Below are 23,976 nucleotides of genomic sequence, written 5' to 3' on the forward strand. Positions count from 1 at the left end.
AAAAGATCAGGCCTGATCGGGCAAACACTGTTTTTTTTTGTAGAGCCTATAGAACATGTCCTATTCTTGTCCGCAATTGCGGACAAGAAAAGGCATTTTCTATATAGTTCTGGCAATGTGTGGATCTGCAAAATGCGGAAAGCACATTGCCGGCGTCCGTTTTTTGCAGATCCGCGGTGTCAGTGTTTTGTGGATGCGCAAAACACATACGGACGTCTGAATGGAGCCTTACAGGGGGGTGATCAATGACAGGGGGTGATCAGGGGTTAATAAGGGGTTAATAATTGACGGGGGGGGGTGTAGTGTAGTGTGGAGCTTTTTGCTACTTATTACAGAGCTGCCTGTGTCCTCTGGTGGTCGATCCAAGCAAAAGGGACAACCAGAGGACCAGGTAGCAGGTATATCAGACGCTGTTAACAAAACAGCGTTTGATATACCTTTCAAGGGTAAAAATAAAAAATCGCATCTACAGCCTGCCAGTGAATGATCACCGCTGGCAGGCTGTAGATCCACTCGTTTACCTTCCGATCCCGTGAACGCACGCTCCTGTGTGCGCGCGTTCACAGGAAATCTCGCCTCTCGCGAGATGACGTGCCGGCGCATGCAGGAGGAACAGACCGACTGCCCGCAATCCTGAGTTAGGCGGTCGGGTAGTGGTTAAGTAATACATTTTTTTTTAAATAGGGAAAAAAAAGAAACGTATACATATTATGTCCATATCGACCGGCTCTATAAAAATATCACATAATCCACCCTGTCAGGTGAATGCAGTAAAAATATAAACAAAAAAAACCTGTGTCAAAACAGCCATTTTTGGTCACCTTCCCTCACAAAAAGTGTAATTCCAAGCTATCAAAAAGGCGTATTAAGCCCAAAATTGTATCAATCAAATCCCACAAAAAATGAGATCCTACCTAAGAAAAGGGCAACACAAAAACGAGATTTCATTATGTTCAAAATGCATTTACTGTGTAAAATGATAGACATATTAGGTATCGTCACGTCTGTAACAACTATAAAAATTATCACATGAGATGCCCCCTCAGCTAAATGCTGTAAAAACATTTTTTGTTAAAAACTATGACAAAACAGCCATTTTTTGTCACCTTGCCTCACAAAACGTGTAATGCCAAGCGATCAAAATTGCCAGAAAAATAAAAAAATAGGGCAGTCAGAAATTGGTAACACAAAATTTAATTCTGTTCAGAAATGCATTTACTGTGTAAAACTTTACAAAAATAAAAATAGACGCATTAGATATTGCCGCGTCAGTAACAATCTGCTCTATAAAAATAGAGCATTACATGCCCCCTCAGGTGAATACTGTAAACAATAATTTTTTTTAAACTACGCCAAAAGAGCCCTTTATACCAAGCGATGAAAAAGTCTTATGTACCCTAAAATGGCCCCACAAAAATAAGCCCCCACATAAGACAATCACTCAAAAAATAAAAACCAATGGCGCCCATAAACCAATCCATCAAAGTCTGCACTGCAAAAGCCATATGGCGCTCCTTCTGTTCTTAATCCTGCCATGTGCCCCCACAGCAGTTTACCACCACATATGGGAGAAAATATTCAGGAGAAAATAGGTAAGAAATTTTGGGTGCTTTTTCTCCTGTTACCCTTTGTGAAAATGAAAAATTTGGGGCTAAAGCAACATTTTATTTATAGAAATGAAACTTTTCATTTTCATAGCCAAGTGTTTTCAAATTCCGTAAAATGCTTAGGGGGTCAGAGTGAGTGCTCAGTACTCTCCTTAATATATTCTTTGAAGGGTGTAGTTTTCAAAAATGGGTCACTTTTTGAGGGTTTCCACTGTAGCGGTACATCAGGGTCTCTTAAAATACAAAATGGTGCCCGAAAACCATTCTAGCAAAGTCTGCCTCCAAAATGCATGTGGCGCTCCTTTCCTTCTGACCACTGCCATGTGCACATAGAGTAGTTTACCACCACATATGGGGTATTTCTGTAAACTGCATAGTAAGGTTTAGTGTGCTGTTGACCCTTGCTGTATTGCAAGAAAAAATTGGTTAACACGAAAAATCTGCATAAAAATGAAATTTAAAAATGTCATCTCCATTTTCCTTTGATTCTTGTGGAACATCTAAAGGGTTAACAAAGTTTGTAACATCCTTTTGAATAATTTGAGGGGTGTAGTTTCTAAAGTGGGTCATTTGTGGGTGGTTTCCATTATGTAAGCCCCTCAAAATCACTTTATAACTTTATTGGTGCTTAAAAAAATGGTTTTGGAAATTTGGTTGAAAATTTGAAAAATGGCTTCTAAACTTCTAAGCCTTCTAATGTCCTTAAAAAAATAAAATGACATTTACAAAATGATGCCAACATAAAGCAGACATATGAGGAGGGATGACTGATAACCATTTTATGAAGCATTACTATCTGTCTTAAAAGTAGAGATATTCAAATTTAGAAAAAAAAAATTATAAATAAAGGAAAAATATATTGACTCAGATTTAGCACTCTTGTGAAGTACAATGTGTCAAGAGAAAACAGTATCAGAATTGCTTGGATAAGTAAAAGCGTTCCAAAGTTATTATTACATAAAGTGGCACATGTCGGATTTGAAAAAAATGGCCTGGGCAGGAAGGGGAAAACTGGCCCGGGGTAGAAAGAGTTAAAAAAAACAGGATTGGTTTCCAGTTTCCACTAGGCCTGGTCATTGACTATACAAATTCCAGTTGGAATGGAATTAACGAGGGGAGTGGAGAACATTGAATATTGAAATCTCTTTGTTAGAAACTTTTCCAATCTCCTACCAAAAATAATTCCCTTCCTAGAATTAATAGGGTATGGACAGTAAGGGGTTTAAATAGAGCACAGAGTATCAGGATCAGAACTTGTTAGGTCATGACTCAGCGCTCCATTAATCAGAAACACTAGCACATAGAAATATATCAGCTGAGCAATCAGCCCATTGCAAATCTCCTCCAGTACATGCCCGCTGTGGGGAGAAACAACATTGCATCCTGTTGCTAAGGATGCTGTCGAGTCACCAGGGGAGGGGCTTAGCAGTGTGTCTCTCCCGGCACGGCTGCACCGAAGCCAGGATTTGTGCCACTGGAGCCCAGACAGGTGAGTTTGTGGCAATGTGTCTATGCAAACAGTTGGATAGGGAGGTAGCTGGTGAGTCCCTTTAAATCCTGGCAAAGCATCAATCCATTACCATTTTTCATACAGTATTTTAAAACAAGATCTTCAGTTTGGGTTCCAAAAAGAAAGGTCTTTGAGTAACAATTTAGTTAGGGCAGATATTACACATAGAGATAAATTGTAACATTGTTTCTGTTTAGGCTGTGCTTCTCGACCTTACCCCATCTACCAGAAGGTTCTAACTCAGCTTCAAACTGTACATAAGGAGAGCAGTCAGAACCCCTAGTTGTGTTCAGAGAGAGACCAGTGCTTAGTAGGAAAGACTGCCAGATTGAATGAGTGACCAAAAGAAGATGCTGTGATGGGAATGCTGAACCACAGACCCCTATTACTTACGAGCCCAGTGACGAGGGAACCAGCGAGATGATTAAGCCTCAGACCCTGGGTCACCAACCTTTTGACCAGGTTGTCAGCAGGACAACTGAGCCACAGACCCTGAGCCACCAGCCTTTGTACAGGGAGCCAGCTTTCTGAGACAGAGAGAGAAGAGGATAGCTAGCTCAGGCCTTTCCTTAGCACAAAACCTTCTTCTGCCAGGGAGGAGACTGGAGAAGAGAGCTCAATGCCTTGTCTATATTATTTGGAGTTCCTCCAATCTATTAAACCCAGCGTCTTTCGAGCAAATTGGAACAAGCATTCATAAATTAGTTTTGTCAGATGATTTGAATGCTTCATGAGAATGAAAGATACATGATTATCAGCAGTACATTGCCCTGAGTAATCAGTGATGTGCTGCAGATAATTACTATCAGTAGACAAGATTGAGGAAGGACTGACTGCACTAGCAATCATTCCTCTCACATTTCCTTTGCATTGGCATGTGCAATAGTCCAATGCAAATGAGCACCAATGTACGTGTTTATCGTTCACTGGTGCTCATCCTACCCAAATATCGGGCTGTCTATAGGGCCCTTAGACTAAACATTCTGAAAATGCACCAGTTAGTGGATGATAAAACTAACTTATCTTTAGCTTGTCTAACTTTATAACTTTAGTAGATCATTTGTATTTGAACAATATACTGCTGCTAGGGAGTTTTGTTAAATCTGATGTAAGCAAAAGAGATTTAACAGGTAGATTTATATTTGTCCCAATCTAATGTTTCCTTAAAGATAAGTGGCTGAATGTCACTCATCTCCCACTAATACTAATTAACATGTGTTTTCAGTGGCAGATATGATGGCATTAAGCATAAATGTTGCTCCCAAAGTTAAAATCACATATTGTACCATTGCTTTGTGTTGAATTTGAATTGATAATTCCAGCTATCTGGCTTGTCTGATGTTCTTTTATGTAAAAGATAGACCTAGACAAGTGCCACACACGTGCTGTGTAAATCTGAGAACCTTAAATCACATTTATGGACCAAAATACTGGGACACCTACAGTACACATTACACCTACAGGAACTTTTATGACATCCAATTATAAATCCATAGGCATTAATATGGAGTTGGTCCCCCCTTTGGAGCTAAAACAGCTTCCACTCTTCTGAGAAAGTTTTCTGTAAGCTTTTGGAGTCTGTCTGGGATTTTTTGCCGATTCATCATGAATAAATACAGGCAACACATCACAAGCGCAACTAGAGAAGGCAAAACACTTGACCACTGTTACACTACGACTAAGAATTCGTATCACTGTCAGAAGATGTCACAACCTTTCGTCATGGTCGTGACTTCTTGTGACCGCATGCAGTTGCCTGCGGTCTAGGTGTGGTTGCCGCTGGCAACATTGGATATGTGGCAGCAGCGCTGCCTGAGCGGTGTTAGGCAGCTTGCTGCGGTAGGCATGCGGTTGCACCTGGCAACCTCTCCTTTAGGTGTGCCTTTTATTGGTGGGCACAGTGTGTTTGTTGTGTGTGGACACTGTTCCTTTTACTGGCTGTCTTCCCTTCCCTTCTGTGGTGTAGGAAGGGTTAACTCCCTTCCCAGTGTGTCTGTGAGTCACTGGGTGTGTCTGACCGGTGGGTGGGGCCACTTGGCCTATAAAGCCTCAGTTCCTGGCTTGGTTCAGTAGGTTGCTCTCAGCCATGCTGGCTGGAGCAGCCTCCTGTTTCCACCATCTACCAGTGGGGACCATCCTTCTGGTCATAAAATCTCTGTTGGGAATTTTTATGTTTCACGGTGTTATCTAGGTGTGTGTGGGGTTTTATGTTAGTGCAGCTTGTGGTCCTGGGTTCCTGTGGGATGTCTGGTGTGTGCTGTGTTCGTTGGTGTCTGAACTGCAGCACCTGCACATGGGATCCAGGGTTTGTTGTCTGTGGCAGGTGAGTGATGTGTTGGTCCCATTTGCCTGTCACTGCCATAAGTCTGTTATTGTATTTCCCCTGTGTTGCTTGGCCGTTGAGACTCCTGCTCCCCCGTGCCTAGGAGGAGCAGGTCGTCTCACTCTGTCCCCTAGTACAGGGCCGACTTGAGGGCTCGTAGGGACTTTAAGGTTCCGGCGTATGAGTCCTCCTACCACCAAGGTCGGCTCATACAGATAGGAGACAGGGTCAGCGTTAGGGACGCAATAGGAGGTGACCTGCTCCCTAACTCTGTGGTTTCCCCCATCGCCAGCCGTGACAGAAGAGCAGCTCTGGAGAACTCTGATCATGCTGTGATACAGCTCATCCATACTGTCTATCCTCGTACTGTTTTGTTTGTGTCTGTCAAGTAACTGCCAAGTCAAATTCCTTGTAAGTGCAAACTTAATTGGACAAATAAATTGATTCTGATTCTGAAGAGCATTTCTGGAGGTCCAAAAATGAAGTTGGATGCAGGGGCGTACATAGAAATCACTGTGCCCCATAGCAAGAATCTAAATTGGGCCCCCATTTCCCTTTCATAGCCACTCCCACTATCCATTCCAGGCCTCACCCTTTGTTCCATGAACTATTCTTGGGCTGCGTTTAATAATTTATGCCATCAGGGCCGGTTTGGGATTACAAAACAGCCCTGGCACACAAAAGAGGTATAATAGATGCAGTGTGTACAGATGTATAGTATATACAGCAGTGTACTGATATGTGAGGTACGAGGTATAATAGATGCAGTGTGTATAGATTTATAGCATATACAGCAGATAACTGATATGTGAGGTACGAGGCATAATATATGCACTGTGCACAGGTATATAGTATATACAGCAGTGTACTGATATGTGAGGTACGGGGTATAATATATGCAGTGTGTACAGGTATATAGTATATACAGTAGTCATATGTGAGGCACAAGGTATAATAGATGCAGTGTGTACAGATATATTGTATATAAAGCAGGTACTGACATGTGAGGTACGAGGTATAATAGATGCAGTATGTACAGGTATATAGTAAATATAGCAGTGTATTGACATGAGGTACGAGGTATAAATTACAGCTCGTACCTCACATATCAGTCCACTGCTGTATATACAATATATCTGTACACACTTCATCTATTAAAACCTGTACCTAACATACTGTATCAGTGCACTGCTGTATATGCTATATACAGTTGTGTTCAAAATTATTCAACCCCCAACGCTGTAAAGGGTTTTAGGGAATTTAGTGTACATTTGTAATTGTGTTCAGAATGAAATCTTACAAGGACTTTTTAAAGAACCAAATGCAACTAAAATGACATCAATTGTTTTTGTAATACAGTATTACATTTTTTTTTGTGTTTTCTTCATTGACACAATTATTCAACCCCTTAAAGACTACCACTCTTAAGAACAGAGGTTCATTCAAGTGTTTTCAATCAGGTATTGAAAACACCTGTGGATGTCAAGGAGCAGCAATCAAGCATAATAAGCACCAATTAGGCAGATTTAAAAGGACTGTGATACTCAGCTCCTTCTAGACATTTACTGGTGTGTTTACAAACATGGTGAAGTCAAGAGAATGGTCCAGGAAGACAAGAGAAGAGGTGATTTCTCTTCACAGGAAGGGCAATGGCTATAAGAAGATTGCAAATATGTTAAACATACCAAGAGACACCTTGGAAGCATCATTCGCATATTCAAAGCAAAGGGCACTGTTGAAACGCTACCTGGTCATGGCAGAAAGAAGATGCTGACTTTGACTGCTGTGCGCTACCTGAAGCGCAAAGTGGAGAAAAGTCCCCGTGTGACTGCTGAGGAACTGAAAAAAGATTTGTCAGATGTGGGTACTGAAGTTTCAGCTCAGACAATAAGGCACACACTGCGTAATGAAGGTCTCCATGCCAGAACTCCCAGGCGCACCCCCTTGCTGTCTCCAAAGAATAAGAAGAGTCGACTGCAGTATGCCAAAAGTCATGTGGACAAACCACAAAAGTTTTGGGATAGTGTTCTGTGGACTGATGAAACAAAATTAGAACTGTTTGGGCCCATGGATCAACGCTATGTTTGGAGGAGGAAGAACAAGGCCTATGAAGAAAAGAACACCTTGCCTAGTGTGAAGCATGGCGGGGGGTCAATCATGCTTTGGGGCTGTTTTGCTTCTACAGGTACAGGAGATATTGGATGAAAATGTGATGCAGTCCGTCACAAACCTGAGGCTTGGGAGATGTTGGACCTTTCAACAGGACAATGATCCCAAGCATACCTCCAAGTCCACTAGAGCATGGTTGCAGATTAAAGGCTGGAACATTTTGAAGTGGCCATCGCAGTCACCAGACGTAAATCCGATTGAGAACCTCTGGTGGGACTTAAAGAAAGCAGTTGCAGCGCGCAAGCCTAAGAATGTGACTAAACTGGAGGCTTTTGCCCATGAAGAGAGGGGGAAGATACCCGTAGATCGCTGCAAGAAACTTGTGTCAAACTATGCTTCACTTTTAAAAGCTGTTATAACTGGAAAAGGATGTTGTACTAAGTACCAAGATTGAATGTCACTTGGGGGTTGCATAAAACTGATAATGATGTGAGCACAGAAAATACATTTGTGGTTATTTCATTATAAATGTTATATTTGTCTGACTTACAAGTGTCTCTTTGATTTAATTGTAAACAAGATGACTGAAATTATCAAAATCAATTTCAAACTGGCCAAAACACTCAATTTCAGTGGGGGTTGAATAATTTTGAACACAACTGTATCTCTACATATTGCATCTAATACTGTGTAATATATGCAGTGTGTGTACATATATATATAAAATATATATAAATAGAGCAGTGTATTGCTGTGAGACATACAAAGTATAATACTGTAGATGCAGTGTTTACAGAAATATGTGGTCAGTTACATTATGGTCACTGTGTGTGTGAGGTACATGAGGTAGTGGTCACTGTAAATGTCTGAAGTATTATACATGAGTGAGCAATGATTAAAAATAGGGCATGGGAGTGAGGTAAATGATAAGAAGCGGAGGATCTCCTCTTACCACTCCATTCCAGTCTGTATGGATCAATGCAGAGCTCATTGTGAACTTCTAATAATTGCTGTTATGGGTTGAAGGACCTGTGATGATGTCATCACAGGTCCTGGCAGATGTACCTTTCAAACCTAGGAACTACACTATTATTGGTGCAGTTCTTTTGCTAGATCCTGCAGGACCTGTGATGTTGAAGATGATGTCATCACAGGTCCTGGCAGATGCACTGCTCTAACCTGGGAACTACACTTTACACTGTGCAGTTCCCTTACAGGACCTGTGACTGACATCATCAAAAGTCCTTTAGCTTTAGAAATATAGACAGGAGCAATTAGGTGGCGGGGGCCTCTCCTCCACTGTGGGCTTATCTTACTCATGGGCCCCATAGCAGCTATGTGGTCTGCCTATATGGTGGGTACGCCACTGGTTGGATGAGAGGGCTTGGCTCCCAACCTCCATTCCAATTCATCCCAAAGGTGTTCATTGGGGTTGAGGTCAGGGCTCTGTCCAGGCCAGTCATGTTCTTCCACACCAAAGTTGCCCAAACCATGTCTTTATGGACCTTGCTTTGTGCACTGGGGCCCATAGCATTATCTCCCTCCACCAAACTTTACAGTTGGCACAATGCAGTCAGGCATATAATGTACTCCTGGCATTTGCCACATCCAAACTTATCCATCAAACTGCCAAAAAGAGAAGCATAATTCATCACTCCACAGAATGTTTCCACAACTCCAGTCAAATAGCATTATGCTCTACAGCACTCCATCCAATGCTTGGCATTGTGCTGTGATTTAGGGCTTGCATACAGCTGCTCGGCCATGGAAACCAATGTCATGAAGCTCCAAGAACACAGATTTTGTGCTCATGTTAATGCCAAAGGAGGTTTGGAACGCTACAGTTATTGAGTCAGCAAAGAGTTGGAGTGTGCTTCCTAAATGCTTCCGCTTTTCAAGTAAACCACTCACATTTGACTAGAATATCTAGGAGGGAAGACATTTCACAAGGTGACTTGTTGCAAAGTTGGCATCCTATTAAAATATTAGGCTCAAATTCACTGATCTCTTTTGAACAATGTACTCTTTCAAAAATGTTTGTACAGGCAGACTACATGGCTACGTGCTGGATTTTATACACAAGGCATTGGGATTGGATGAAACACCTGAATTAGATTATGAAGAGGACAACATGTACCTCAATACTTCTGTCCACATAGTGTATATAATATATTACGTACTTAGATGAAGGGCAGGATATCTGGGTGGCACAACAAGATTTCATGGAGAAAGCAGACATGTCATTCCGAAAGTAACCTGACACCACACCTACACCGTAAAACAATGGATTCAACGTTTTATGTTTTCTCCACTTGATGTCTCATATGTTTCTGGTAGCAAATTATAAGATTGCACAAGCACAGTTTTGGAACATTGCCAAGGGAGTGGCAAAGTGCTTATATATGGAGGTACAGCATAGCACAGCTCAGATCAGGAACCGGTGGACATCAGAAAACAAGGTATCTAGCCTATTCTTACATTATTTTCCAAACTGTGGGGGTACATTTTATTATATAATATAATTTTGCTTTGATAACTGATGATAATAAACTAGGGATTCCCAGTGAAACAAACAATGGAGCTTAGATTCAACTCTGCTAGGAAAACAAGGTGCACAAGTCTTGCTACCAAACCAAAAAATCCAAGACATTATTTAGAATTATAACCATAGAAATGCAACTGTGTAAAGCTGAAATGTACCTAAATGCATATTAAAATAAAGATTATTATAAAAAAAAAAAAAAAGCGTGGTATCTATTATCGCTGCCATTATCAGTTCAGTGTCTCTTAAATGGGTTTTCCAGGCTCCTGATATTGATGACCTATCCACAGGATAGGTCATTAATATCCAATCAGTGAGGGTCTGACACCCCCACAGATCAGCTGTATTCTCCAGTGCTGGAACTAGCTCTTGAATGGAGCAAGAAGCACAGCTCAGGCCAAAGTGTAGTGGCCATGCTGGCTAATTGCATCTCATCTACAATTGAAGTAAATGGGCTGTAGTAACCCAAAACGACCACTACACTTTGAACAGAGCTGTGCATCCTACTCCATTGAAACTGCTTTGTTCCTACTCTGGAGGCTGCAGGGAACAGCTGATCATTGAGGTGTGGGATGTCAGACCCTTACCGATAGGTCATCGATATCAGGAACCTGGAAAACACATTTAAGGATTGCGTTTTTTTCCAATTATACAACCTTTGGAATTTCTTTCCCACTTCCCACTACATTCTATGGAATATTAAATGGTAGCATTGGAAAGTACAACTTGTCCCTCAATAGATAAGCCCTCACACAACTATGTGAATGGAAAAATATAAAAGTTATGGCTCCGGGAAAGCAGGAAGCGATAAATGGAAACGAGGAGTCAAAAAAAACCTCTGGGGTATAAAAGGTTAATCTTGGACAACCCCTTTAAGCAATTCAGATTTAAGTTGCTTTCCAATTTTCAACATACTCCAAAATAAAAAGATAATCTCCATGAAATTAGAGCTAGTTAGTAAATACAAACCTAAGGCCAGTATTTTGGTCAGTATTTGTAAGCCAATACCAACAGTGGAACGAACAAACAGAGAAAAAGTATAATGGAAAGATTTATCGGTCTTCTATGTTTCAGACCCACTCCTCATTTTAGCTTACAAAAACAGATGCAACACATTGACAAAAATATTGTGTGAAAGTGCTTTTAGGCCAAATATATATATATATATATATATATATATATACATATATATATATACACACACACACACACACACACATACATATATACACACTATATATCTTTGAGGAAGGCTCTAGCATTGAGCTGAAACGTTGCATTGCCTGTATTGGTTAATACATCCTCTTTTTTCATTTTACTTTTTGGAGTGCTGTCCATTTTTCCAGTTTTTTATACTGGGTTTGCTCATTCCCAATAGGGCCATCTCATCAAGAGAATGCCAAGAGTGTGCAAAGCAGTAATCAAAGCAAAAGGTGGCTACATTGAAGAACCTAGAATATGACATTTTTTAGTTGTTTCACACTTTTTTGTTATGTATATAATTCCACATGTGTTAATTCATAGTTTTGATGCCTTCAGTGTGAATCTACAATTTTTATAGTCATGGAAATAAAGAAAACTCTTTGAATAAGAAGGTGCGTCCAAACTTTTGGTCTGTACTGTGTATATATATATATATATATATATATATATAATATAAATTGTAGTGGTTTTGTGGTGCTACCCTGCTTTACCACAATGGCCAGATATGTATTGTTATTGGCTGTGACATTATAAATTCATATTTATGTATTGCATTAGTAAAAATTAAGTTTAACAGATTTAGAGCATTCCAATTGAATCTTCCAGCACTTTACTGCTGTGACGTCTTTTCCCTTACTTTCCAACATGCTTGTTTTCAGTTCCTTAGCTCACAAGACAGATAAGCAGGCATAAATCACACTTACAGAAAGGCAGGAGGCTCCTGTGATGTTCAGAAGCAGTATTGAAGCAGTTCTTTTATCAGGCTCAGGATCTCAGCTAGCTCTGACATACCCCCACTTCCTCTCTGTTACCAGGGTTGGTCATGACTTTTAGCTTTTTTTCAGGGGAATGCAGTCAGATTTTTTTAATGAAGCGATTTTGAAATTTGTTAGTTACACTATTCTCTATTAAATGAAATGCTGTTTTCAAATGTTCAAAATACTTCAAAATAAAGAGATAATCTCCACGTAAGTAGAGCTTCTTTAGTAAGTAATGCTCCATTTGACCAGTTCACACTGACTCATTTGATATTCTACTATACTATGTGATGGGAGTCAGCACTCCTTTTCTTTGATATGGAGCTCTATTTTCCAATTTTCCCACCTTCCTATATATACAGTATGTAGAGGTTTGGTAATATATTGTATTTTCTGCTTTATAAGATACACTTTTTTCCCCCAAAAGTGGGGGGAAGTGGCAGTCCATCTTTTCAAGTGAATGCTAGTGAGCACTTTCATGATGGAAGTGCTCACTAATATGCAGGAGGTGTGGGGAGCTGTGATTGTAGCACTGCTAGTGCTGCAAGTACTCACTGTTCTCTGGTCTTCCTCTGGGTGCCAAGGCCCACGCTGCACATGTCCTGACTGTGTACAGCATCAGGATGAAGTGTATGCATTGTACGCCGTCAAGTCACAGTACAGTGCGGGCCCCGGAGAAGACCAGGGAGCAGTGAGTGCAGGAGAGACTACTGGCTTCTCAGAGTGGCAGTGGAGAAGGAGAGGTAAGTTATTTTATTTTAACTCTGGTGCGGGTCTGATCTGAGGTCTGATATGTGGGTCTGATCAGAGGTCTAACATGGGGTCTGATATGATGTCTGATATGACAGTCTGATCTCAGGTCTGATATCGGAATCTGATCTGAAGTCTGATGAAAATTGGAGGTCACATTTGGGGGCTCTGATAAAGATTGGGGTCCATTTTGAGGTCTGATGAGGTGATGAGAATTTTTTTTTTCTTATTTTCCTGCTCTAAAATCTAGGTGTGTCTTACCAGCAGGTGCGTCTTATAAAGCAAAAATACATTATATATATTGTATATCTTCAACATGGGACTGCCATTAGGTGGAGAAGACTGAAAACATATAGAGGCATGTGTTTTTTCCACTTTTTTGTCCCAAATTCACGTCAGTAAAAAAAATCAATGCACTTGGCCCTCAAAAGCATACAGTGCAATACTATATGAACCTAAGCATTTGCCCAATGCTCATGGGTACAATGTAAACCAGGGATTTCAAACTTGCGACCCTCCAGTTGTTGCAAAACGACAACGTCCATTGTGCCCGAACAGCCTATAGCTATCAGAGCATACTTAGTAAAAGTAAATCAATATTTGTTGAATTGACCAACCTTTGCCTTCAAAACGCCACCAGGACCTCTTATTCTTCTTTGTACGAAGACAGTTCTTAATGGTATTGGCTGTATGTTTGGGGTCCTTGTCCTGCTGTAGAATACATTTTAACTAAAACTACTATTTTTGAAAGCATTTTTACTTTGGAGAATTTTTTCCACACCTATCCAAAATTTTTGCAGAGAACACTGTAGGTCATATAGTGTTTTTTTATTTGCCATTTCTTTCTATAGTGAACATACATATATGCCCACCATTTATTTTCTGAGGACAGGGACCTGGAACCCCTCACCCTCAAGACCCGATCACAGTTTCTAAGAAATAGTAACTAGAAAACGTTTTAACTAGAAGATCCTTAAAGAAATATTTCATGTGCTTTGTGCTTCCACAAGAAGATATTTTAGTGCTATTTTTAGTGTGACAATTCTTGTAAATAATATTTAAATCTTTAGTACAGGGTGGAATATGTTCTCAAAGTATTGTCATTAGAGGAGCCACCTCTAATGAAACATCTTTCAATGTTAGGTTGTTCTTCTCGTAAATCCAGGTCTATTGCGAAAGATAATATATGTATGGCCTAACCCATAAGAAAAGGCTACTTGTTGCATTTGCACCCAATATACATACCTCTCATTACTACAGTATCTCGACTAGAGATAAGTGAATCAATTCTAAACAAAGCAAATTAAACCTGAATTTTCAAAGACTTGCATTAAATCTGAATCCGAATTTATTCACACTGGCAGACATTTGCCACCAAAAAGTGAAACATTTTCAGACCATTTAAAAAAATTAAATAAATCATAAAAAAACTACAATGCAGTTTGTTCATAAAGGGCATCTGTCAGCAGATTTGTACCGATATAAATGGCTGACCGGTTACATGTGCACTTGGCAGCTGAAGGTATCTGTGTTGGTCTCATGTTCATATGTGCCCGCATTGCTGAGAAAAATGAAGTTGTAATATATGTAAATGAGCCTCTAATAGCAGTAATAACGTGATCATGCCTGGCCCTGTTAAAGTGCAGAGGGCGCAGCACTTAGAGAGAACGGACCCTCTAGGTGTAACGGCAACCCCCCTCTTGCTCCTAGAGGCTAATTTGCATATATTAAAACTGTCTCTCTCTCTCTCTGTGCAGAGGATAAAATATAGTTGACCCCAGAGGGGAGGATCCAATGGTGAGCTGCCCATAACTATTTTACCCTTTTCCAGGCTTGTTTCCCTGAAATGCAACAGTGTTTCAGAGTAGAAAATAGGTGCCTGTAACAAGAGAGCCTACTTGAATTTCATGCTTCCCATGGCAGAATTTTCTTTATTTCTGCATAAATTTTACCTAAAACAAAAAAGTCCTAAAAGTAGATAATTGATTTAAAAATATTTGACTTTGCCATTTATTTATAGAGTAAAATGATCCAATATCATATGTCTGTGAGTGACAAAAGTATGTGAACCTTTGCCTTTAGTATCTGGTGTGACTTTCCCCATTTGCAGCAATAGCTGCAAGTATACATTTCTGATTGATTAGTCCTGGGTATCAACTTGGAGGAATTTTAGAAATTTTACAATTTCCTGGTATAATTCAGAATTCATTATTTCATCAATATTGGCAGGCTATACTGGCCTAGTTGCAGCAAAAGAGGTCCAAACCGGGGTTTACAGACAGGATGAGGTATTTATGCTGCAATGCATTGTTTTCCTTTGTTTAAACATAACTTATCATTTAACCCTTTAAGTACCGGGACCATTTTTGTTTTGCATTAAAAAAAATTCCTTCCCACATTTCAAAAGCCATAACTTTTTTTATTTTATGTTCATATAGCCATGTGAGGGCTTAGTTTTTGTGGGATAAGTTGTATTTTTTAACAGCACCATTTAATTTACTATGTTTGTTATTGATGAATGGGAAAAAATTATTTGTGAGGTTAAATAAAAAATATAAAAACTCAATTCACCAAGGCTTTTGGGGTTTTGACATTAGAGTTCACTGTGCGCTCAAAATGACATGGTGTCCTTATTCTGTGTCTCAATATGAATACGGTGATGCAAAGGTTTTTTGTTTTACTACTATTTAAAAACCTTTAAATACAATATACATTTTCTTTTCATTGCCATTTTCTGACAGCCATAACTTTTTAATATTTCCATCCCCAGAGCTGTATGAAGACTTGTTTTTTGCAGAATGAACTGTAGTTTTTATTGGAAACATTTTTGTTGCATGTATGACTTTGTGATAACTTTTATTCAATTTTTTGGGGGGAAAAGGTAACAAAAAAAATTGTGAATCGTGTGGATTTTTTTTCGGTTACGGTGTTCACCGCACAGGAACTGTTAAAAAATATTTTAATAGTGCAGACATTTTCGGACACGGCCAAACTTTATGTTTATTTTTTAGTGTTATTTTATTGTTAGATGTAAAATTGGGAAAGGGGAGTGATTTAATCTTTTGCCAGCTTAGAAGGAAGCTTACCATGGCAGGCTTGGAAAGCTTCAGAAGCATCCATGCTCCCATAGTAACTGATCAGAACCCTGCAATTTCACTTTGGGTGCTCCAGTCAGAAGGCAGAGGGAGCAGAATCCCTCTGTCTAACACCACAGATGCAGCGATCGGTATTGACTTGAGATGGGGTTAAATGACGGGGTTCAGCGTGATCACTGTTCCCCGTCATTGAGGCTGGGTGCCTGCTGTATGATACTGTCAGCACCGGCCACGTATAGAACAGGCTCACCGCAGCAGTCTGCTTTATAGATTCTCTTGACCACTGTGCCATATCGGTATGTAACGGTGTTTGAAGGTGTTAAACTAAATAGTTCTATTTTGGTTTCATCCATCCACAAAACAATGTTTAAATAGCCTTATTTAGCAAGCTGCAGACCTTCTCCTCGCAATCCTGACAGGCACACCATTGTTGTTTAGTGTCTTTCTGATGGTGGACTCATGAACATTAACATTAGCTAATATGAGTGAGACCTTTAGTGGTTTAGAGGTTATCTGGGGTTCTATTCTGACCCCTGGACTATTACATGCCTTGCTCGTGACATGATCTTTGTTGATTCACCAATCCTGGGGAGGTTAAATAATAGCCTGGAATTTCTTCAATTTGTACACAATCTGTCTGAGTGTGGATTGGTGAAGTCCAAACTCTTCAATGATTTTGTAATTTTTTTCAGCCGGATGCGCATCAACAACTCTTCTTCTGTGGTCCTCAGAAATCTCTTTTGTCTGTGCCATGATACGCTTCCATAAATGTGTTGTAAAGATCAGACTTTAAAAACCTGATGTTTAAAAAACAGGTTGCACACTTATATCTGATTGTCATCCCATTGATTGAAAAAAAACTTACTCTAATTTACCTTCAAATTATCTACTAATCCTAAAGGTTCACATACTTTTGCCACTCACATACATCGACTATTTTTCTCAATAAATAAATGATCATGTCTAATATTTTTTACTCATGTGTTTGATTTGGTTCTCTTTATATACGTTTAGGACTTCATCTGTGACAATCAGATGTAGTTTTATGTAAAATGTATGCAGAAATATAAAAAATTCTGAAGGGTTCACAAACATTCATGATGCACCTATGTAGGTTTTTTAGATCCCTTATGTAATCTATACTTGGCAGATTACAAATGCTCTTTGTCTATTGTGTATACAGAAGGCTTTAACATTTTACTCTATGCTGGTGAATTAGGACATGAGCAAACATACTTTTTGCAGCATTATTGCAGGTGTAGAACTACGTGTATTGTTGTGGAGAGGAAACAGTCACTGTAATTACTGGCCTGTGGGATAAAAATAAGCCTTGCAACAGAATATTAATAGTGTATTGTTCCTATTGCATCAGTCAAGCAGGTATAAGCTGACTGGCTTTATTAAGTGCATGACAACTATATTGCTTGTTTACCATTGTAATAGAGGACAAGCTTGTGAAAAAAAATATATAGGAAATCTATCTGATCATTAATAGTAATATGTATCTATCTATGGATCTATCCTCCTACTGTAGATGGTAAGCTTTTGTTAGCAGGATCTGCACTTCTTTAGTGTGACTTATTAATTTGTTACTCTGTAATGTCTGATTTTGTTTGTACCTGTAACCCTTGATTGTAAAATGATGCCAGTGGCGTAGCGTGTGTTGCCAGCACCCGGGGCAAGCCAAGTATTGCGCCCCCTCTACCTGTGGCCACGCCCCTTTTTTTTGCGGATAATGCAGTAGATGTCACCTGCAGTCCTACGTAATTTGATGTTATTTTTGCATTCCCTTTGTTATAGTCTCAGCTATATGTTAATTTGCATTTTGTCGCCAACCAATGAAATGTTGTGTTCTGTACCCGAACGCTTCCAGTCTTTTGTCATATGTAACTTATGAAAGTCCAGCAATACAAATGCAACGCTTATACAGAGACGGGGTATCGGCGCATAAGAATATATATAGTCCAGCAGGGGTACCCTGTTCATAAATTAAATAACTAAGTTTAATAGAAGGTTTAAGAATTTACATATACACAGACACTAACAGTTCTATGCAGTTAATCCACACAAAGGCCAGAGTATGAGTGAATACCTACAGTAAAGGTACATAGAACGGGAGGCTGGGGAAGAGTATCCCTAGCACTGATTCCCTAAACTGGTCCTCTGCCCAGGGACGTCTCCTGGTGGTGGGGGCGCCCTGTCCACGTGCCTAACCTCCAGCTCCTAACTATCCCTGGTGAGGTGAATGATGGAGTGTGAGGAAATGCGTGGTAACTGAATGGAAATCTAGCACAGATAGAAGGATTAGTTACAGAGGTGTCCACTGCATACAACCCTCGTGGCGTAACCAGGAGGTACAGGGTGCACCTAGAGGATAAAAATTTACCAATAAACGCACAATTGAATATTAAATTAGGATAAATGACCTACAAGCCCCGACGCGTTTCACCCTTAACAGAGGGTTCATCAGGGGGTTGCGTATAGTAGGTATGTAGAGATCCTGGGATCCTTGCCAGTGGTTATGGCCGCCCCAGTTCAATGATACGTGCGTACATACATAGCAAGAGTAAACAATCCTTAATGACCCACCAGACCCAAACTGGTTAGACGATTGCCATACAGTGGTTTACATACGGTTTAGTGACGGCACGGTTAGTGGACTCGTCTGCCTATGTACACACTGAGGAAGCTCCTAACTGGGAGCATATGTCTGACTGGCTGAAGTGCACCACAAAGGATATAGGTGCCCAAGTTAATCACCCAGGATGCCGGGCTCACCACCCAGAAGATACATGGTGTGGTCAGTAGTGTAGAAGTTTGGGTCTGAGGTAACTTACAAGCAGATGGCCTGCAGTATACCAGACCTACCACCAGTATTATCCCTTCCTATACCACCTGCCCGCCTGGTCACCCCACACCTAACACTCAGGGAGTACTGTCACACTGACTGCGACACTGACTGTCACTCGCTGTCAGTGTCCCTCATTCAGGCTAAGATTGGAAACAGTGGGAATGGGAGACACTGCACTGCAACAGCATTACTTTCATAATGTAAGTGAATATTTTTTTTATTTGCATTTTTTTTATCTTTGTTTGGATAACCCCTTTAAACTCACAGAACTTTTACGAGCCATAATTTCAAATTTATGCTTTTTAATTGATACCAGCCTTTGAAATCCTTGTAAAATATAACACTAAATATAAATGTGGGTTAATGTATAAATATCACCATTGAAATTTTGCTCTCAATGTTGCATTGTGTCACTGTGGGAATTACCTATTAACCAGTTGCCTACCACCACATAACTTTATATGTCATGAGAGTAGGCAGTTAACTATACCCCAACATATAAAAGCAGATCGCTGTGAACTTGTTGTTATTAGACAGCTGCAGTCACAGTGAGAATCCCTAAGACCAGTGTGCCACAAAGATTCTTTTTGACGAAAAATATTTAAAGCCAGCAGGGGTCACTCTTACAACTATGCTGCTGGTGTAACTATAATGAACTATAGTGAACTATAGTGAACTATAATTCTGCTGTCTGTGACTTAACTCTTTATTTCTCTCTGTGGCAAAAAGGGGTCAATTCACTTTTTTCATAAATAGAAAGTAAAAAAAAAAGAAAATAAATTATAAAATATAAAAGTTATAGCTATAGTTGTTAGTTTTAGCTTTTCCTTTCATAATTTATTTTTAAATATAGGTATTTACTTTACCTATATTTAGTATATTGTTTTCTTTGTATGCGTAAACTATACAAACATATGCAAAAAACAAAAGCTTAAAATGTCCAAATTTCCCTAAGATAAATACCTTAGGGGGTCAACATAAAAAAAATAGTCACTTTGAAGGAGTTTCTAATGTGTTGTCACTGTACAATATCTGTTCTGTTGGTATGATACCATAGAACCAGCAATAGAAAAATGAAGTTACTCCATGTATTCTACTTCCTGTCCTGATTTTTAATTACTCTTTTTTATGTGGACTTTTAGCATAGCAAATAGCTTTGCTTGACTTTCTCATTCAGACCATTACTGCAGCCAGAGAGGGAAGGGAATAGTGGACACAATTAGAGCATCACACATTAATAAAAATAATCTTCATTTATATAGTGCAAACATATTATGCAATGATTTATAATCCAAGGAGTAATGTACAAAAAATAAAATAAAAATTCATGCATTACATAGCAACAAACAAGTCATCAATTAAAACAAGAGGAATGAGGGCCCTGCTCATGAGAGCTTATATTCTATCTACAATCTTGTTATAACCATCAGGTGAGAACCTGCTGCGCCACGTGACTAACTGCCTACGATGTCTAAGCACACCCCTCATTCTTCACATGATACCTCTGATGGTTAGGAGAGACTTTTCCAAGAGGAGTACCAGGTGCTACCTTAGAGGGAAATTGGAACACAAAGGAATCAAGACCAGAGTGCGAACCCACTGGACTGACCGCCAGGTGACACAATACACCCAGTGGATGCTAGGAGGCCAGAGGCTTATCAGACGAAAGCATAGTCAGGGTATGAAGGCAGAAGTCAAGGCAGGCGGCAGTCAGGCAAAGTCCATAAACGTAGATCAGGGTCAGGGCAGGCGGCAATCAGACAAAGTCTGTAAAACGTAATCCGAAGTCTGATACCCAGAATGACAAGAACCAAACAGAACACCTTCACCCAAACAGGAAACTGTAGAAGGAGGCGCCTTTAAATACCTCCTGCAGACCAGCTATAGGCAGGGGAAGATAGAGGACATGCGCAGACTGCCTCACAAAGGGAGGAGAGCCACGCCTGCACACACCCTAAATACACACATGGAACTCATGGCCAGAGTGCAAGCTCTTCTCAGAGCAAGGAGGGAAATGCTGGTGGCAGGAATTCAGACCACAGCTAAGAACCCCATTGCCCACGCCTGTCGGCACTGCCTGCAGCAGTAGGAAGTAGTGAAGAAGCCCTGCACCCATACCTTTGTGTGGGGACAGAATCACAGGTACGGGTAGCTGGGCTCTTCCAGGGCATCTTTATCCAGGCCTATCAGGAGAATAATTTTGTTGTCATAATTTCATCTACAATCTACTAATATACTAGCAGATAACATATTCCCATCACAGCAGCAGTAAACAATCGATTACCTATGTTATTTGTATAGGAGTTCTATCTGTGCTAACTGCTGAAGAACAAAAATGATTTACAATTTTCAGTGGTATAGTACTGCTGCAATAAAAAATAAAAAAAACAACCAAAAATTCAAAAAAAATTATCTATAAATATTGTTTCAAAAATACCCCTTCCTGACAGAACAGTTCTTTATACTTGTAACTGAAAATACTGTTGGAATATGTATATAATGACTAAGTTTAGTACCATCTGTACTTCCTCTACAGGTCTAGAAGTTGTTCAAAATGGACATATGTGCTTCAAACAACCAGTTGGCTGTTGATGTTTTAAGAGAGATTGGTGGAAGTAATGTCGGTCAAAATATTGTTTTTGCTCCTCTGAGCATAGTAACTGCACTTTCAATGGTATATCTAGGGGCTAGAGGTAACACTGCTGCACAGATGAGCAAGGTAAGTTATAAAAATGTTACTGTTACTTTGTCAAATTATATAGAAAAATATACACACCTAGGTTTTAGAGTAGAACAATAAGAAAAAAATATTTTCAATTACACCTCAGGTCAGACCAGCAGTCAGACCCCCAATGTCAATCAGACCTCAGATCATACCCCAATGCCTCAAATCAACCCCCAACCTTCAGCCACCTATCAGCCTCCATATGTCAGCCATCTATTAGCCCCATATATTCAGCCATTAGCCCCCATATATTCAGCCATCAGCCCCCATATATTCAGCCATCAGCCCCCATATATTCAGCCATCAGCCCCCATATATTCAGCCATCAGCCCCAGCACAAATAAAAAAAAAAAAAAAAGAACACTTACCTCTCCTGCTCCTGGACGCCACCGCTCCTCACCATCGCGATCCTCTTCATCCTGCTGTCGGCTGTGTATCGCGGCACACAGTGTGAGGACACACAGTGCCCTCACGCTGTGCGCAGCCCTGGACAGCCGATAGCCAGGCCGAGGACCAGGAAGCGGTGAGTACATAGTCTTCGCCGCTTCCCAGTCCTCCAGTACTAATGAAGCGCTTCCATAATGGAAATTTGGGGGGAGAAATTGTGTCTTATGGGGTGAAAAATACAGTAATCTTGGAGTTATGGAAAATAATGCACTAAACAATAGATGCAAACATAACATATGGACTAAGTCCTCACTCTAATAAAATCTGAGACTCTTAGCCAATACATTTTTATCAAAAAACATCTGCGCCCACCTACCCAGCGCCAAGGTGGTCTCAGGTCAGGCAGGTCCTACTCTATACCTACCTATGCAGTTGTGCATCTATGCTCAGGAGGGAAAACCCTGCACATATAGTGTGCTGCTCCTATTTACCTCTGTGTGCATCACTAACCCATGATAGGAGGAGCACACACCTATATGTACAACTTTAATCAAGGTTGCCTCTTAGATAGGTGGGGCAAAAGTACACATGAATGCTGCTCCCAAAATAGAAGGGCATTCACACCTGAAGGTGCCACTCCTTCAAGACAAATAAAAAAAAATCACGGAAAAAAGATACAAAAAACATCTTGCACAGTATGATAGTAAATATGCAGATGTGCATGGATGTTTTGTATAGTTTTTTCCGTGATTTTTTAAAAATGTAATCTTGGTGATAATGCTAAATTACTATATGTCCCAAGACTTCTTTAAAAGGTCTAACATTAACTTATAGGATAGCTGCCTTCTAACCAGTGTCACCAGAATCACAGTTTTCTTTTCTTTTTAAATAGCTAATTTGCATATCTTATGGAGGGAAATGTATTAAAGTTGTCCAACTTTTAAGCATATCCCATGACATGTCCTGATCATCGGTGGAACAACTTAGACACAGTTGCGATGACAGGTACACCATACAGACAAGAGTAGACTCTGGTAAAACTTCTCAATATCAGTGAAGGTCTGAATTCTGAGATCCCCATCAAACATTAATGCTTAAAAGTTTAGACTTTTTTTGTTTTGCCCCACAAAAAGTAATGGCATATCTCTAGGAGCCATCAATTCCTGATCTATAGGGTCTGACTGCTGGGACTCATAATAATCCCTATTCACTCGAATTTAGTTGTGTTGCAGGTTGGTAGAGGGCAGAGAGGGCTACTAAAATATAGTTTTTTACAGTTAGTACTGAACTGAATTGAGTCTTATAAATCTGTAGTCATTGAGTTACCTCTTACTGCAGGTAGTCCCAATGACAATATCACAGCAATCAGTTGAGGTAGTTTATTGGTGGGCCCCATAGCAGTTACATGGTTAAGCTACTTTCACACTGGCGTTTTGGCTTTCCGTTTCTGAGATCCGTTCAGCGCTCTCACAAGCGGTCCAAAACAGACCAGTTTTGCCCTAACGCATTCTGAATGGAAAAGGATCCGCTCAGAATGCATCAGTTTGCCTCTGTTCTGTCTCCATCCTGCTCTTGAGGCAGACTCCAAAACTCTGCTTGCAGCGTTTTGCTGTCCGTTTGACGAAAATTAGCCAAACGGATCCGTTCTGACACACAATGTAAGTCAATGGGGACAGATCCGTTTTCTCTGACACAATCTGGCACAATAGAAAACGGATCCGTCCTCCATTGACTTTTAATGGTGTTCAAGACTGATCCGTCTTGGCTATGTTAAAGATAATACAAACTGATCCATTCTGAACGGATGCAGACGGTTGTATTATCTGAACGGATCCGTCTGTGCAGATCCATGACGGATCCGCACCAAATGCGAGTGTGAAAGTAGCCCTACCTTTATTTTAGGTATGAAGCCTAAGCTTCCGTTCACATGCTTCGGTGAGGTGCCACTAAGACCTTCCCTCTGGAAACTGAGGTTCCACTAACTCCTTTGTTCTGAAAATTGATGATAACTTCAGTGTCAGTCAAACTAAAAAAACAACAGCAGCTCTTAGGCCTCATGCACACTACCATTTACAGCTCCTTTCAACCTGTACAAAGCCATAATACACTGACCATA

General features: G+C 40.1%; 1 protein-coding gene across 2 annotated transcripts in view; it reads left to right on the top strand.

Annotated features, from left to right (window-relative positions):
- Positions 1–5,416: 5,416 nt before the first annotated feature.
- LOC122937871 (leukocyte elastase inhibitor-like) overlaps positions 5,417–23,976 on the top strand; it is a 58,248-nt gene continuing 39,688 nt past the window's right edge. The window contains exons 1-2 of one of the 2 annotated variants that reach the window (XM_044293022.1): positions 5,417–5,440; positions 21,285–21,467. In XM_044293022.1, coding sequence (XP_044148957.1) covers positions 21,303–21,467 — 165 coding nt within the window. In that variant the 5' untranslated portion in view covers positions 5,417–5,440; positions 21,285–21,302. Of the gene's footprint in view, positions 5,441–9,952; positions 10,009–21,284; positions 21,468–23,976 lie in introns of those variants that run through there. The other variant, XM_044293021.1, reaches the window with a different exon arrangement.

Source organism: Bufo gargarizans, chromosome 5 (assembly GCF_014858855.1).
Source record: "Bufo gargarizans isolate SCDJY-AF-19 chromosome 5, ASM1485885v1, whole genome shotgun sequence".
NCBI lineage: Eukaryota > Metazoa > Chordata > Amphibia > Anura > Bufonidae > Bufo > Bufo gargarizans.